General features: G+C 13.7%; 1 protein-coding gene across 3 annotated transcripts in view; it reads left to right on the top strand.

Annotated features, from left to right (window-relative positions):
• LOC143233340 (uncharacterized) overlaps positions 1-20,536 on the top strand; it is a 209,011-nt gene that overhangs the window by 132,237 nt on the left and 56,238 nt on the right. For all 3 annotated transcript variants that reach the window (XM_076469530.1, XM_076469678.1, XM_076469605.1), the window contains exons 14-15: positions 17,069-17,149; positions 17,514-17,672. In XM_076469530.1, the coding sequence (XP_076325645.1) occupies positions 17,069-17,149; positions 17,514-17,672 (240 nt within the window). The remainder of the gene's footprint in view (positions 1-17,068; positions 17,150-17,513; positions 17,673-20,536) is intronic.

Genomic DNA, 20,536 nt, shown 5'->3' with positions numbered 1-20,536 from the left:
ATATTAAAATTTGATTTCTTATCTATATTTATTACAATATTAAAATTTGATTTCTTATCTATATTTATTATAATATTAAAATTTGATTTCTTTATCTATATTTATTATAATATTAAAATTTGATTTCTTATAATCTATATTTATTATAATATTAAAATTTGATTTCTTATAATCTATATTTATTATAATATTAAAATTTGATTTCTTATAATCTATATTTATTATAATATTAAAATTTGATTTCTATAATCTATATTTATTATAATATTAAAATTTGATTTTTATCTATATTTATATAATATTAAAATTTGATTTCTTATCTATATTTATTATAATATTAAAATTTGATTTCTTATCTATATTTATTATAATATTAAAATTTGATTTCTTATCTATATTTATTACAATATTAAAATTTGATTTCTTATCTATATTTATTACAATATTAAAATTTGATTTCTTATCTATATTTATTATAATATTAAAATTTGATTTCTTATCTATATTAATTGTAATATTAAAATTTGATTTCTTATCTATATTTATTACAATATTAAAATTTGATTTCTTATCTATATTTATTACAATATTAAAATTTGATTTCTTATCTATATTTATATAATATTAAAATTTGATTTCTTATCTATATTTATTATAATATTAAAATTTGATTTCTTATCTATATTTATTACAATATTAAAATTTGATTTCTTATCTATATTTATTATAATATTAAAATTTGATTTCTTATCTATATTTATTATAATATTAAAATTTGATTTCTTATCTATATTTATTATAATATTAAAATTTGATTTCTTATCTATATTTATTATAATATTAAAATTTGATTTCTTATCTATATTTATTATAATATTAAAATTTGATTTCTTATAATCTATATTTATTATAATATTAAAATTTGATTTCTTATAATCTATATTTATTATAATATTAAAATTTGATTTCTTATAATCTATATTTATTATAATATTAAAATTTGATTTCTTATCTATATTTATTGTAATATTAAAATTTGATTTCTTATCTATATTTATTACAATATTAAAATTTGATTTCTTATCTATATTTATTATAATATTAAAATTTGATTTCTTATCTATATTTATTACAATATTAAAATTTGATTTCTTATCTATATTTATATAATATTAAAATTTGATTTCTTATCTATATTTATTATAATATTAAAATTTGATTTCTTATCTATATTTATTACAATATTAAAATTTGATTTCTTATCTATATTTATTACAATATTAAAATTTGATTTCTTATCTATATTTATTATAATATTAAAATTTGATTTCTTATCTATATTTATTATAATATTAAAATTTGATTTCTTATCTATATTTATTATAATATTAAAATTTGATTTCTTATCTATATTTATTATAATATTAAAATTTGATTTCTTATCTATATTTATTACAATATTAAAATTTGATTTCTTATCTATATTTATTACAATATTAAAATTTGATTTCTTATCTATATTTATTACAATATTAAAATTTGATTTCTTATCTATATTTATTACAATATTAAAATTTGATTTCTTATCTATATTTATTATAATATTAAAATTTGATTTCTTATCTATATTTATTATAATATTAAAATTTGATTTCTTATCTATATTTATTATAATATTAAAATTTGATTTCTTATAATCTATATTTATTATAATATTAAAATTTGATTTCTTATAATCTATATTTATTATAATATTAAAATTTGATTTCTTATAATCTATATTTATTATAATATTAAAATTTGATTTCTTATCTATATTTATATAATATTAAAATTTGATTTCTTATCTATATTTATATAATATTAAAATTTGATTTCTTATCTATATTTATTACAATATTAAAATTTGATTTCTTATCTATATTTATTACAATATTAAAATTTGATTTCTTATCTATATTTATTACAATATTAAAATTTGATTTCTTATCTATATTTATTACAATATTAAAATTTGATTTCTTATCTATATTTATTACAATATTAAAATTTGATTTCTTATCTATATTTAATACAATATTAAAATTTGATTTCTTATCTATATTTATATAATACTAAATTTGATTTCTTATCTATATTTATTATAATATTAAAATTTGATTTCTTATAAACTATATTTATTATAATATTAAAATTTGATTTCTTATCTATATTTATTACAATATTAAAATTTGATTTCTTATCTATATTTATTATAATATTAAAATTTGATTTCTTATCTATATTTATTACAATATTAAAATTTGATTTCTTATCTATATTTATTATAATATTAAAATTTGATTTCTTATCTATATTTATTATAATATTAAAATTTGATTTCTTATCTATATTTATTATAATATTAAAATTTGATTTCTTATCTATATTTATTACAATATTAAAATTTGATTTCTTATCTATATTTATTATAATATTAAAATTTGATTTCTTATCTATATTTATTACAATATTAAAATTTGATTTCTTATCTATATTTATTACAATATTAAAATTTGATTTCTTATCTATATTTATTACAATATTAAAATTTGATTTCTTATCTATATGTATTACAATATTAAAATTTGATTTCTTATCTATATTTATTATAATATTAAAATTTGATTTCTTATCTATATTTATTATAATATTAAAATTTGATTTCTTATCTATATTTATTATAATATTAAAATTTGATTTCTTATAATCTATATTTATTATAATATTAAAATTTGATTTCTTATAATCTATATTTATTATAATATTAAAATTTGATTTCTTATAATCTATATTTATTATAATATTAAAATTTGATTTTTTATCTATATTTATATAATATTAAAATTTGATTTCTTATCTATATTTATATAATATTAAAATTTGATTACTTATCTATATTTATTACAATATTAAAATTTTATTTCTTATCTATATTTATTACAATATTAAAATTTGATTTCTTATCTATATTTATTACAATATTAAAATTTGATTTCTTATCTATATTTATTACAATATTAAAATTTGATTTCTTATCTATATTTATTACAATATTAAAATTTGATTTCTTATCTATATTTATTACAATATTAAAATTTGATTTCTTATCTATATTTATTACAATATTAAAATTTGATTTCTTATCTATATTATAATATTAAAATATGATTTCTTATAAACTATATTTATTATAATATTAAAATTTGATTTCTTATAAACTATATTTATTACAATATTAAAATTTGATTTCTTATCTATATTTATTACAATATTAAAATTTGATTTCTTTTCTATATTTATTACAATATTAAAATTTGATTTGTTATCTATATTTATATAATATTAAAATTTGATTTCTTATCTATATTTATTACAATATTAAAATTTGATTTCTTATATATATGTATTACAATATTAAAATTTGATTTCTTATCTATATGTATTACAATATTAAAATTTGATTTCTTATCTATATTTATTATAATATTAAAATTTGATTTCTTATCAAAATTTATTATAATATTAAAATTTGATTTCTTATCTATATTTATTATAATATTAAAATTTGATTTCTTATAATCTATATTTATTATAATATTAAAATTTGATTTCTTATAATCTATATTTATTATAATATTAAAATTTGATTTTTTATCTATATTTATATAATATTAAAATTTGATTTCTTATCTATATTTATATAATATTAAAATTTGATTACTTATCTATATTTATTACAATATTAAAATTTGATTTCTTATCTATATTTATTACAATATTAAAATTTGATTTCTTATCTATATTTATTATATATTAAAATTTGATTTCTTATCTATATTTATTACAATATTAAAATTTGATTTCTTATCTATATTTATTACAATATTAAAATTTGATTTCTTATCTATATTTATTATAATATTAAAATTTGATTTCTTATCTATATTTATTACAATATTAAAATTTGATTTCTTATCTATATTTATTACAATATTAAAATTTGATTTCTTATCTATATTTATTATAATATTAAAATATGATTTCTTATAAACTATATTTATTATAATATTAAAATTTGATTTCTTATAAACTATATTTATTATAATATTAAAATTTGATTTCTTATCTATATTTATTACAATATTAAAATTTGATTTCTTTTCTATATTTATTACAATATTAAAATTTGATTTCTTATCTATATTTATTATAATATTAAAATTTGATTTCTTATCTATATTTATTACAATATTAAAATTTGATTTCTTATCTATATTTATTATAATATTAAAATTTGATTTCTTATCTATATTTATTATAATATTAAAATTTGATTTCTTATCTATATTTATTATAATATTAAAATTTGATTTCTTATCTATATTTATTATAATATTAAAATTTGATTTCTTATAATCTATATTTATTATAATATTAAAATTTGATTTCTTATAATCTATATTTATTATAATATTAAAATTTGATTTCTTATAATCTATATTTATTATAATATTAAAATTTGATTTCTTATAATCTATATTTATTATAATATTAAAATTTGATTTCTTATCTATATTTATTATAATATTAAAATTTGATTTCTTATCTATATTTATTACAATATTAAAATTTGATTTCTTATCTATATTTATATAATATTAAAATTTGATTTCTTATCTATATTTATTACAATATTAAAATTTGATTTCTTATAATCTATATTTATTATAATATTAAAATTTGATTTCTTATCTATATTTATTACAATATTAAAATTTGATTTCTTATCTATATGTATTACAATATTAAAATTTGATTTCTTATCTATATTTATTAATATTAAAATTTGATTTCTTATCTATATTTATTATAATATTAAAATTTGATTTCTTATCTATATTTATTATAATATTAAAATTTGATTTCTTATCTATATTTATTATAATATTAAAATTTGATTTCTTATCTATATTTATTATAATATTAAAATTTGATTTCTTATCTATATTTATTATAATATTAAAATTTGATTTCTTATAATCTATATTTATTATAATATTAAAATTTGATTTCTTATAATCTATATTTATTATAATATTAAAATTTGATTTCTTATAATCTATATTTATTATAATATTAAAATTTGATTTCTTATAATCTATATTTATTATAATATTAAAATTTGATTTCTTCTCTATATTTATTGTAATATTAAAATTTAATTTCTTATCTATATTTATTACAATATTAAAATTTGATTTCTTATCTATATTTATTACAATATTAAAATTTGATTTCTTATCTATATTTATTACAATATTAAAATTTGATTTCTTATCTATATTTATTACAATATTAAAATTTGATTTCTTATCTATATTTATTATAATATTAAAATTTGATTTCTTATCTATATTTATTACAATATTAAAATTTGATTTCTTATCTATATTTATTACAATATTAAAATTTGATTTCTTATCTATATTTATTATAATATTAAAATTTGATTTCTTATCTATATTTATTACAATATTAAAATTTGATTTCTTATCTATATTTATTATAATATTAAAATTTGATTTCTTATCTATATTTATTATAATATTAAAATTTGATTTCTTATCTATATTTATTATAATATTAAAATTTGATTTCTTATAATCTATATTTATTATAATATTAAAATTTGATTTCTTATAATCTATATTTATTATAATATTAAAATTTGATTTCTTATCTATATTTATTATAATATTAAAATTTGATTTCTTATCTATATTTATTATAATATTAAAATTTGATTTCTTATCTATATTTATTACAATATTAAAATTTGATTTCTTATCTATATTTATTACAATATTAAAATTTGATTTCTTATCTATATTTATTACAATATTAAAATTTGATTTCTTATCTATATTTATTATAATATTAAAATTTGATTTCTTATCTATATTTATTATAATATTAAAATTTGATTTCTTATCTATATTTATTATAATATTAAAATTTGATTTCTTATAATCTATATTTATTATAATATTAAAATTTGATTTCTTATAATCTATATTTATTATAATATTAAAATTTGATTTCTTATAATCTATATTTATTATAATATTAAAATTTGATTTCTTATCTATATTTATTGTAATATTAAAATTTGATTTCTTATCTATATTTATTACAATATTAAAATTTGATTTCTTATCTATATTTATTATAATATTAAAATTTGATTTCTTATCTATATTTATTACAATATTAAAATTTGATTTCTTATCTATATTTATTACAATATTAAAATTTGATTTCTTATCTATATTTATTACAATATTAAAATTTGATTTCTTATCTATATTTATTACAATATTAAAATTTGATTTCTTATCTATATTTATTATAATATTAAAATTTGATTTCTTATCTATATTTATTATAATATTAAAATTTGATTTCTTATCTATATTTATTATAATATTAAAATTTGATTTCTTATCAAAATTTATTATAATATTAAAATTTGATTTCTTATCTATATTTATTATAATATTAAAATTTGATTTCTTATCTATATTTATTATAATATTAAAATTTGATTTCTTATAATCTATATTTATTATAATATTAAAATTTGATTTCTTATAATCTATATTTATTATAATATTAAAATTTGATTTCTTATAATCTATATTTATTATAATATTAAAATTTGATTTCTTATAATCTATATTTATTATAATATTAAAATTTGATTTCTTATCTATATTTATTATAATATTAAAATTTGATTTCTTATCTATATTTATTACAATATTAAAATTTGATTTCTTATCTATATTTATTACAATATTAAAATTTGATTTCTTATCTATATTTATTACAATATTAAAATTTGATTTCTTATCTATATTTATTACAATATTAAAATTTGATTTCTTATCTATATTTATTATAATATTAAAATTTGATTTCTTATCTATATTTATTACAATATTAAAATTTGATTTCTTATCTATATTTATTACAATATTAAAATTTGATTTCTTATCTATATTTATTACAATATTAAAATTTGATTTCTTATCTATATTTATTACAATATTAAAATTTGATTTCTTATCTATATTTATTATAATATTAAAATTTGATTTCTTATCTATATGTATTACAATATTAAAATTTGATTTCTTATCTATATTTATTATAATATTAAAATTTGATTTCTTATAATCTATATTTATTATAATATTAAAATTTGATTTCTTATCTATATTTATTATAATATTAAAATTTGATTTCTTATCTATATTTATTATAATATTAAAATTTGATTTCTTATCTATATTTATTACAATATTAAAATTTGATTTCTTATCTATATTTATTACAATATTAAAATTTGATTTCTTATCTATATTTATTACAATATTAAAATTTGATTTCTTATCTATATTTATTACAATATTAAAATTTGATTTCTTATCTATATTTATTACAATATTAAAATTTGATTTCTTATCTATATTTATTATAATATTAAAATTTGATTTCTTATCTATATTTATTACAATATTAAAATTTGATTTCTTATCTATATTTATTACAATATTAAAATTTGATTTCTTATCTATATTTATTATAATATTAAAATTTGATTTCTTATCTATATTTATTATAATATTAAAATTTGATTTCTTATCTATATTTATTATAATATTAAAATTTGATTTCTTATCTATATTTATTATAATATTAAAATTTGATTTCTTATCTATATTTATTATAATATTAAAATTTGATTTCTTATCTATATTTATTATAATATTAAAATTTGATTTCTTATCTATATTTATTATAATATTAAAATTTGATTTCTTATCTATATTTATTACAATATTAAAATTTGATTTCTTATCTATATGTATTACAATATTAAAATTTGATTTCTTATCTATATTTATTACAATATTAAAATTTGATTTCTTATCTATATGTATTACAATATTAAAATTTGATTTCTTATCTATATGTATTACAATATTAAAATTTGATTTCTTATCTATATTTATTATAATATTAAAATTTGATTTCTTATCTATATTTATTATAATATTAAAATTTGATTTCTTATCTATATTTATTATAATATTAAAATTTGATTTCTTATCTATATTTATTATAATATTAAAATTTGATTTCTTATAATCTATATTTATTATAATATTAAAATTTGATTTCTTATCTATCTATATTATTATAATATTAAAATTTGATTTCTTATCTATATTTATTATAATATTAAAATTTGATTTCTTATCTATATTTATATAATATTAAAATTTGATTTCTTATCTATATTTATATAATATTAAAATTTGATTTCTTATCTATATTTATTACAATATTAAAATTTGATTTCTTATCTATATTTATTACAATATTAAAATTTGATTTCTTATCTATATTTATTATAATATTAAAATTTGATTTCTTATCTATATTTATTATAATATTAAAATTTGATTTCTTATCTATATTTATTACAATATTAAAATTTGATTTCTTATCTATATTTATTATAATATTAAAATTTGATTTCTTATCTATATTTATTATAATATTAAAATTTGATTTCTTATCTATATTTATTATAATATTAAAATTTGATTTCTTATCTATATTTATTATAATATTAAAATTTGATTTCTTATCTATATTTATTATAATATTAAAATTTGATTTCTTATCTATATTTATTATAATATTAAAATTTGATTTCTTATCTATATTTATTATAATATTAAAATTTGATTTCTTATAATCTATATTTATTATAATATTAAAATTTGATTTCTTATAATCTATATTTATTATAATATTAAAATTTGATTTCTTATCTATATTTATTATAATATTAAAATTTGATTTCTTATCTATATTTATTACAATATTAAAATTTGATTTCTTATCTATATTTATTACAATATTAAAATTTGATTTCTTATCTATATTTATTACAATATTAAAATTTGATTTCTTATCTATATTTATTACAATATTAAAATTTGATTTCTTATCTATATTTATTACAATATTAAAATTTGATTTCTTATCTATATTTATTACAATATTAAAATTTGATTTCTTATCTATATTTATTACAATATTAAAATTTGATTTCTTATCTATATTTATTACAATATTAAAATTTGATTTCTTATCTATATTTATTACAATATTAAAATTTGATTTCTTATCTATATTTATTATAATATTAAAATTTGATTTCTTATCTATATTTATTACAATATTAAAATTTGATTTCTTATCTATATTTATTATAATATTAAAATTTGATTTCTTATAATCTATATTTATTATAATATTAAAATTTGATTTCTTATAATCTATATTTATTATAATATTAAAATTTGATTTCTTATCTATATTTATTATAATATTAAAATTTGATTTCTTATAATCTATATTTATTATAATATTAAAATTTGATTTCTTATCTATATTATATATTACAATATTAAAATTTGATTTCTTATCTATATTTATATAATATTAAAATTTGATTTCTTATCTATATTTATTACAATATTAAAATTTGATTTCTTATCTATATTTATTACAATATTAAAATTTGATTTCTTATCTATATTTATTACAATATTAAAATTTGATTTCTTATCTATATTTATATAATATTAAAATTTGATTTCTTATCTATATTTATTACAATATTAAAATTTGATTTCTTATCTATATTTATTACAATATTAAAATTTGATTTCTTATCTATATTTATTATAATATTAAAATTTGATTTCTTATCTATATTTATTATAATATTAAAATTTGATTTCTTATCTATATTTATTACAATATTAAAATTTGATTTCTTATCTATATTTATTGTAATATTAAAATTTGATTTCTTATCTATATTTATTACAATATTAAAATTTGATTTCTTATCTATATTTATTACAATATTAAAATTTGATTTCTTATCTATATTTATTACAATATTAAAATTTGATTTCTTATCTATATTTATTATAATATTAAAATTTGATTTCTTATCTATATTTATTATAATATTAAAATTTGATTTCTTATCTATATTTATTATAATATTAAAATTTGATTTCTTATCTATATTTATTATAATATTAAAATTTGATTTCTTATCTATATTTATTATAATATTAAAATTTGATTTCTTATAATCTATATTTATTATAATATTAAAATTTGATTTCTTATCTATATTTATTACAATATTAAAATTTGATTTCTTATCTATATTTATTATAATATTAAAATTTGATTTCTTATCTATATTTATTATAATATTAAAATTTGATTTCTTATCTATATTTATTACAATATTAAAATTTGATTTCTTATCTATATTTATTACAATATTAAAATTTGATTTCTTATCTATATTTATTACAATATTAAAATTTGATTTCTTATCTATATTTATTATAATATTAAAATTTGATTTCTTATCTATATTTATTATAATATTAAAATTTGATTTCTTATCTATATTTATTATAATATTAAAATTTGATTTCTTATCTATATTTATTATAATATTAAAATTTGATTTCTTATCTATATTTATTATAATATTAAAATTTGATTTCTTATCTATATTTATTATAATATTAAAATTTGATTTCTTATCAAAATTTATTATAATATTAAAATTTGATTTCTTATCTATATTTATTATAATATTAAAATTTGATTTCTTATCTATATTTATTATAATATTAAAATTTGATTTCTTATCTATATTTATTATAATATTAAAATTTGATTTCTTATAAAAATCTATATTTATTATAATATTAAAATTTGATTTCTTATAATCTATATTTATTATAATATTAAAATTTGATTTCTTATCTATATTTATTATAATATTAAAATTTGATTTCTTATCTATATTTATTACAATATTAAAATTTGATTTCTTATCTATATTTATTACAATATTAAAATTTGATTTCTTATCTATATTTATTACAATATTAAAATTTGATTTCTTATCTATATTTATTACAATATTAAAATTTGATTTCTTATCTATATTTATTACAATATTAAAATTTGATTTCTTATCTATATTTATTACAATATTAAAATTTGATTTCTTATCTATATTTATTACAATATTAAAATTTGATTTCTTATCTATATTTATTACAATATTAAAATTTGATTTCTTATCTATATTTATTACAATATTAAAATTTGATTTCTTATCTATATTTATTACAATATTAAAATTTGATTTCTTATCTATATTTATTATAATATTAAAATTTGATTTCTTATCAAAATTTATTATAATATTAAAATTTGATTTCTTATCTATATTTATTATAATATTAAAATTTGATTTCTTATCTATATTTATTATAATATTAAAATTTGATTTCTTATAATCTATATTTATTATAATATTAAAATTTGATTTCTTATCTATATTTATTGTAATATTAAAATTTGATTTCTTATAATCTATATTTATTACAATATTAAAATTTGATTTCTTATCTATATGTATTACAATATTAAAATTTGATTTCTTATCTATATTTATATAATATTAAAATTTGATTTCTTATCTATATTTATTACAATATTAAAATTTGATTTCTTATCTATATTTATTACAATATTAAAATTTGATTTCTTATCTATATTTATTACAATATTAAAATTTGATTTCTTATCTATATTTATTACAATATTAAAATTTGATTTCTTATCTATATTTATATAATATTAAAATTTGATTTCTTATCTATATTTATTATAATATTAAAATTTGATTTTTTATCTATATCTATTAAAATTTGATTTCTTATGTATATTTATGTAATATTAAAATTTGATTTCTTATCTATATTTATTATAATATTAAAATTTGATTTCTTATCTATATTTATTACAATATTAAAATTTGATTTCTTATCTATATTTATTATAATATTAAAATTTGATTTCTTATCTATATTTATTATAATATTAAAATTTGATTTCTTATCTATATTTATTATAATATTAAAATTTGATTTCTTATAATCTATATTTATTATAATATTAAAATTTGATTTCTTATCTATATTTATTATAATATTAAAATTTGATTTCTTATCTATATTTATTACAATATTAAAATTTGATTTCTTATCTATATTTATATTATAATATTAAAATTTGATTACTTATCTATATTTATTACAATATTAAAATTTGATTACTTATCTATATTTATTACAATATTAAAATTTGATTTTTTATCTATATTTATTACAATATTAAAATTTGATTTCTTATCTATATTTATTACAATATTAAAATTTGATTTCTTATCTATATTTATTTTAATATTAAAATTTGATTTCTTATCTATATGTATTACAATATTAAAATTTGATTTCTTATCTATATGTATTATAATATTAAAATTTGATTTCTTATCTATATTTATGTAATATTAAAATTTGATTTCTTATCTATATTTATTATAATATTAATATTTGATTTTTTATAATCTATATTTATTATAATATTAAAATTTGATTTCTTATCTATATTTATTATAATATTAAAATTTGATTTCTTATCTATATTTATTATAATATTAAAATTTGATTTCTTATAATCTATATTTATTATAATATTAAAATTTGATTTCTTATAATCTATATTTATTATAATATTAAAATTTGATTTCTTATCTATATGTATTACAATATTAAAATTTGATTTCTTATCTATATTTATATAATATTAAAATTTGATTTCTTATCTATATTTATATAATATTAAAATTTGATTACTTATCTATATTTATTACAATATTAAAATTTGATTTCTTATCTATATTTATTACAATATTAAAATTTGATTTCTTATCTATATTTATATAATATTAAAATTTGATTTCTTATCTATATTTATTACAATATTAAAATTTGATTTTTTATCTATATTTATGTACTATTAAAATTTGATTTCTTATCTATATTTATGTAATATTAAAATTTGATTTCTTATCTATATTTATTATAATATTAAAATTTGATTTCTTATCTATATTTATTATAATATTAAAATTTGATTTCTTATCAAAATTTATTATATTAAAATTTGATTTTTTATCAAAATTTATTATAATATTAAAATTTGAATTCTTATCTATATTTATTATAATATTAAAATTTGATTTCTTATCTATATTTATTACAATATTAAAATTTGATTTCTTATCTATATTTATTACAATATTAAAATTTGATTTCTTATCTATATTTATTACAATATTAAAATTTGATTTCTTATCTATATTTATTACAATATTAAAATTTGATTTCTTATCTATATTTATTATAATATTAAAATTTGATTTCTTATCTATATTTATTATAATATTAAAATTTGATTTCTTATCTATATTTATTACAATATTAAAATTTGATTTCTTATCTATATTTATTACAATATTAAAATTTGATTTCTTATCTATATTTATTACAATATTAAAATTTGATTTCTTATCTATATTTATTACAATATTAAAATTTGATTTCTTATCTATATTTATTACAATATTAAAATTTGATTTCTTATCTATATTTATTACAATATTAAAATTTGATTTCTTATCTATATGTATTACAATATTAAAATTTGATTTCTTATCTATATTTATTTAATATTAAAATTTGATTTCTTATCTATATTTATTATAATATTAATATTTGATTTTTTATAATCTATATTTATTATAATATTAAAATTTGATTTCTTATCTATATTTATTATAATATTAAAATTTGATTTCTTATCTATATTTATTATAATATTAAAATTTGATTTCTTATCTATATTTATTATAATATTAAAATTTGATTTCTTATCAAAATTTATTATAATATTAAAATTTGATTTCTTATCTATATTTATTATAATATTAAAATTTGATTTCTTATAATCTATATTTATTATAATATTAAAATTTGATTTCTTATAATCTATATTTATTATAATATTAAAATTTGATTTCTTATAATCTATATTTATTATAATATTAAAATTTGATTTCTTATAAACTATATTTATTACAATATTAAAATTTGATTTCTTATCTATATTTATATAATATTAAAATTTGATTTCTTATCTATATTTATTACAATATTAAAATTTGATTTCTTATCTATATTTATTACAATATTAAAATTTGATTTCTTATCTATATTTATTACAATATTAAAATTTGATTTCTTATCTATATTTATTACAATATTAAAATTTGATTTCTTATCTATATTTATTACAATATTAAAATTTGATTTCTTATCTATATTTATATAATATTAAAATTTGATTTCTTATCTATATTTATTACAATATTAAAATTTGATTTCTTATCTATATTTATGTAATATTAAAATTTGATTTCTTATCTATATTTATGTAATATTAAAATTTAATTTCTTATCTATATTTATTATAATATTAAAATTTGATTTCTTATCAAAATTTATTATAATATTAAAATTTGATTTCTTATCAAAATTTATTATAATATTAAAATTTGATTTCTTATCAAAATTTATTATAATATTAAAATTTGATTTCTTATAATCTATATTTATTATAATATTAAAATTTGATTTCTTATCTATATTTATTGTAATATTAAAATTTGATTTCTTATAATCTATATTTATTACAATATTAAAATTTGATTTCTTATCTATATGTATTACAATATTAAAATTTGATTTCTTATCTATATTTATATAATATTAAAATTTGATTACTTATCTATATTTATTACAATATTAAAATTTGATTTCTTATCTATATTTATTACAATATTAAAATTTGATTTCTTATCTATATTTATTACAATATTAAAATTTGATTTCTTATCTATATTTATTACAATATTAAAATTTGATTTCTTATCTATATTTATATAATATTAAAATTTGATTTCTTATCTATATTTATTACAATATTAAAATTTGATTTCTTATCTATATTTATGTAATATTAAAATTTGATTTCTTATGTATATTTATGTAATATTAAAATTTGATTTCTTATCTATATTTATTACAATATTAAAATTTGATTTCTTATCTATATTTATTACAATATTAAAATTTGATTTCTTATCTATATTTATTACAATATTAAAATTTGATTTCTTATCTATATTTATTATAATATTAAAATTTGATTTCTTATCTATATTTATTATAATATTAAAATTTGATTTTTTATAATCTATATTTATTATAATATTAAAATTTGATTTCTTATCTATATTTATTATAATATTAAAATTTGATTTCTTATAATCTATATTTATTATAATATTAAAATTTGATTTCTTATAATCTATATTTATTATAATATTAAAATTTGATTTCTTATAATCTATATTTATTATAATATTAAAATTTGATTTCTTATCTATATTTATTGTAATATTAAAATTTGATTTCTTATCTATATTTATTACAATATTAAAATTTGATTTCTTATCTATATTTTTTACAATATTAAAATTTGATTTCTTATCTATATTTTTTACAATATTAAAATTTGATTTCTTATCTATATTTATATAATATTAAAATTTGATTTCTTATCTATATTTATTACAATATTAAAATTTGATTTCTTATCTATATTTATTACAATATTAAAATTTGATTTCTTATGTATATTATTATATTAAAATTTGATTTCTTATCTATATTTATTCCTATACATTGATATTAAAATAGTTTAAGTTTCAAATGTAATGGTAAACTTGTGTGACATACACATTTTGATCTATTGTAATGACAGGGTTAAGGCTAATAATTTATCTATAGAAATAGCAAGATATCCTCTGATGAAGAAAGCAACTAGCATTATTGTCTTAAATATTGAACCTTCTGTATGTATAATAAAAATAAAATCTGATTGTGATTCAATAGTAGTTGAGTGTGTTTAATTTTCATGATAATGTTGATGTATTAATTCAATGGTAGTTGAGTGTGTTTAGTTTTCATGATAATGTTGATGTATTAATTCAATAGTAGTTGAGTGTGTTTAGTTTTCATGATAATGTTGATGTATTAATTCAATAGTAGTTGAGTGTGTTTAGTTTTCATGATAATGTTGATGTATTAATTCAATAGTAGTTGAGTGTGTTTAGTTTTCATGATAATGTTGATGTATTAATTCAATAGTAGTTGAGTGTGTTTAGTTTTCATGATAATGTTGATGTATTAATTCAATGGTAGTAATGATAATGTTGATGTATTAATTCAATAGTAGTTGAGTGTGTTTAGTTTTCATGATAATGTTGATGTATTAATTCAATAGTAGTTGAGTGTGTTTAGTTTTCATGATAATGTTGATGTATTAATTCAATAGTAGTTGAGTGTGTTTAGTTTTCATGATAATGTTGATGTATTAATTCAATAGTAGTTGAGTGTGTTTAGTTTTTATGATAATGTTGATGTATTAATTCAATAGTAGTCGAGTGTGTTTAGTTTTCATGATAATGTTGATGTATTATTAATATATGAAAAAAAACAATTTGTGTCAGCCTTTTTATTATCTAGCCAACAATATTAAAATGTTTTAGATGTTACTGTTTGAGTAATTTAAATGCTGTATTTATGATATGAACTGTTTGTGTTTAACTTTTATTGGTTATGAAGTAATATTGAATAAAGTGATGTAATATTTTCATTTGGTGTGCTCTTTAAGCTGTTTTATATTTTAGCCTAATTGGTCTTAGATTTTAAGTTGGAAGTATTTTGTGATATTATATGTTTATAATCATATTATTTTCTTTTCTTTAGGACATATTAAGTCATCTTTATCAGCTTGATTGTATGGTACAGTTGGAAGTATTTTGTGATATTATGTGTTTATAATCGTATTATTTTCTTTTCTTTAGGACATACTAAGTCATCTTTATCAGCTTGATTGTATGGTACAAGAGGAGTTTTCAAACTTTGGTTCTCTTCAGAAAGATAAAGTAGGATATCTGATTTTTATGAAAATTGTTTGGTGTAAATCCAAGCATATTGTCTGAAGTTAAAGTATATTTCAACAACTAAATTTGGAATTTTTGTCTTTAATGGTGATCTTTGTATAAAAATGTTATATGCAGTCATTGTATTTTTCTAGATTTCTTTAGTATGAGGAAAATTTAATTATAACAGGAAAGTAATAGTGTACTTATATAGTGTTTATTTTTGTGAAACACAAAGTTCATTAGACATGTGTAATATCTAATTGGAATATCTGGTTTCATCTGTATGTTTTGTAAGCTATTAGCTTTAAAATTATCCATATGCATATTACAATAAAACTTCTTAAGTGTGCTTATTGGTCCTTAGGAGATGCTGGAACAAAGCCTGAAAACTGTGAAGAGAAAACTGGGTGAATTATATATAGTAGGAGAGAATCCAGTGGGGATGGAAAATTTAAGGAAACAACAACGTTTAATCCAGAAAGAACTATCTCACATTGCTAACATGTTGTCCCAAAGTGCTATGGTGGGTAGTGTAATTATTATTTTATTTCTTATATGAAAGTAGTAATCATTCACTGATGTTCAAAACTATCCTTAACCCTTTCTCTGTGGGCTCCTACAATTTGTGGAAATTGAGTCACAAAAATTGCTTTTACAATGATACATGTGATAATTCTGAGATTTTTTAACATATCCTCTTCAAAATTGATAAGATTTTGTTAAAGATCACAAGTATCTTGCACTCATACAATGATGGTTTTATAATTAAGTGTTTTTGCTAAAAATGTGCTATTCAAACTGTTAAATCATGTGCAAAGTGTTTTCATTTTAAATATCAAAATATGTTTTTCATCTAATAATTTCATTTGCATAATCTCTAGGACCTCCTAAAAGGATATAATGATTTTTTTAAGATAAATGTTTATATGTTGTTTTTCATTTTCTCTATCATACCACTAACTCTAACTATTATCATCAGTGTACAACAAAATGAAATAATTAGAATCAGGAAGTAGAAAAAAAAAAACAACAACATGCCTTTTAATTTTTTGTAGAATATCTTTAAAGGATTTTGTTCCATAGTTTCTTTTTATTTTCACATACAGTTAATTTTTAATGTTTTATTTTCTTTTCTTATCTCTTACAACTTATTATTTGTCTTAACACAAGTTGAAAGTACCCTCAAGGCATATCCCAGTTTTTCTGGGAGACCTGTGCTATCTTTTGGATATATTTTCATGCAGCTCATGTTATCTTAAGCCTGTGAACGTATGCAAAGCATGATATACATCATAAGATGTTTAAACCTTTTAATTATTAATTTTAAAGCATAATTAATAAATAATTAACTAAATTATAATAGTAAGACTTAAATACAATTTAAACTGTGCTTCTAACTATAACAAAACAACCACAAATGGTACATTTGATCAACTTCTAACTATAACAAAACAACCACAAATGGTACAGTTGATCAATTTCTAACTATAACAAAACAACCACAAATGGTACAGTTGATCAATTTCTAACTATAACAAAACAACCACAGGTGTAACACAGTGACTTGTGCATAATCAACCCTATCCACTGGTGTATTTTTTACTGCATATTACACAAAGTTTTAGTGTCTTGCATTCAAAATGTTATAACAATTTGAATAGCATAAAATTTTAGCTGATAATTCATATTATAACAGTATAGGTTTCAAGTTTTTAATAATTCATATTATAACAGTATAGGTTTCAAGTTTTTAATAATTCATATTATAATAGTATAGGTTTCAAGTTTTTAATAATCCATATTATAATAGTATAAGTTTCAAGTTTTTAATAATTCATATTATAATAGTATAGGTTTCAAGTTTTTAATAATTCATATTATAATAGTATAGGTTTCAAGTTTTTAATAATTCATATTATAATAGTACAGGTTTCATGTTTTTAATAATTCATATTATAATAGTATAGGTTTCAAGTTTTTAATAATCCATATTATAATAGTATAGGTTTCAAGTTATGAAGGAAATATTTAAAACATTCTTGAATTTTCCGTAGTGTGACACATGTGACACATTTTCTATCAGTGTATTTTCATCCATCACCCCTTGAAAAAGTAATAAATTAAACTTAGATTACTCTATAAAAATTGTCATTGGTCATTTAAACCACATTTGTTATAGTATTCAACTCTGGATACAGAGCTATCAAATAGAAAATTAGACCCCTCCTGCCACTTGTCACATCCTATTTTTCATAATTATTAATATTTCACTCTTACATTTAAATATATATTACCTATAACCAATATAAACTTAAGGTGTTCATCTATCAAATGACATATATTATGTTATGTTCTGAACATTAAATATCAGTTTCACTCAGAGTAGGCCCGACATGGCCAGGTGGGTTAAGGTGTTCAACTCGTAATCTGAGGGTCACGGGTTTGAATTCCTGTCGCACCAAACGTGCTTGCTCTTTCAGCCCTGGGAGCATTATAATGTGATGGTCAATCCCACTATTTGTTGGTAAAAGAGTAGCCCAAGAGTTGGTGGTGGGTGGTGATGACTAGCTGCCTTCCCTCTGGTTTTACACTGCTAAATTAGGGATGGCTAGCACAGATAGCCCTTGAGTAGCTTTACACGAAATTCGAAAACAAAATGATCACTCAGAGTACAAACAGTGTTCCAGCAAGAAAGTAAATGGTGAGCTTGGATGAATTTGTAATGACTGTTGTCGCAGAGTTAGAATGCCAGAATATTCCTGAGAGATAAAGGAATTTGTCTACTTTTTGCATGTTATTTGTGTATATTGTTTGGAGCATTATTTAATTAAATAAAAATTATTTATTGTAAAACTATGAGTAGTATAAAGAAAATTAGGGTTAACTCTCTTCAACAACCCAGATTTTGTAAATATTTTATTTCTTGTTTTTCATGTTTATTCTATATGTATAATTATAAAAGTAATTAAAATGTAAAAATAAGGATATTTTAGGTTAGTTAAGATTAGATTATGTAAATAAATAATAATAATAATAATATAATAAAAATGTTTAATGAGCCACAGACATCAGTTGCTTGTACCACACAGAACAGACATGAAAATAGATACCATAATGGAACTAACAACCATTTGTCTACAGTCTGCCTATTTCTAAAAGAATGAGGAATTTTATGAATAAACAGATGATCTATCCATGGGATCACCACTCTCTCCAGTCTTAGCAGACATTTTCATGGAAGAATTTCAATGAAAGAGCTCTTCCATCCACATTGATAAAACCAAGTTTCTACAGATGTTATGTCAATGACATCTTCGTTATTTGTCCCCCACAGTCATGAAAACTTACCAGCCTTCTTAGAACATCTCAATTCCATAGACAAAAGAA

The sequence above is a fragment of the Tachypleus tridentatus genome, chromosome 1 (assembly GCF_004210375.1).
Source record: "Tachypleus tridentatus isolate NWPU-2018 chromosome 1, ASM421037v1, whole genome shotgun sequence".
In the NCBI taxonomy this organism is placed as follows: domain Eukaryota; kingdom Metazoa; phylum Arthropoda; class Merostomata; order Xiphosura; family Limulidae; genus Tachypleus; species Tachypleus tridentatus.
The sequence above is the reverse complement of the archived record's forward strand: the minus strand, read 5'-3'. Positions and strand labels throughout refer to the sequence as shown.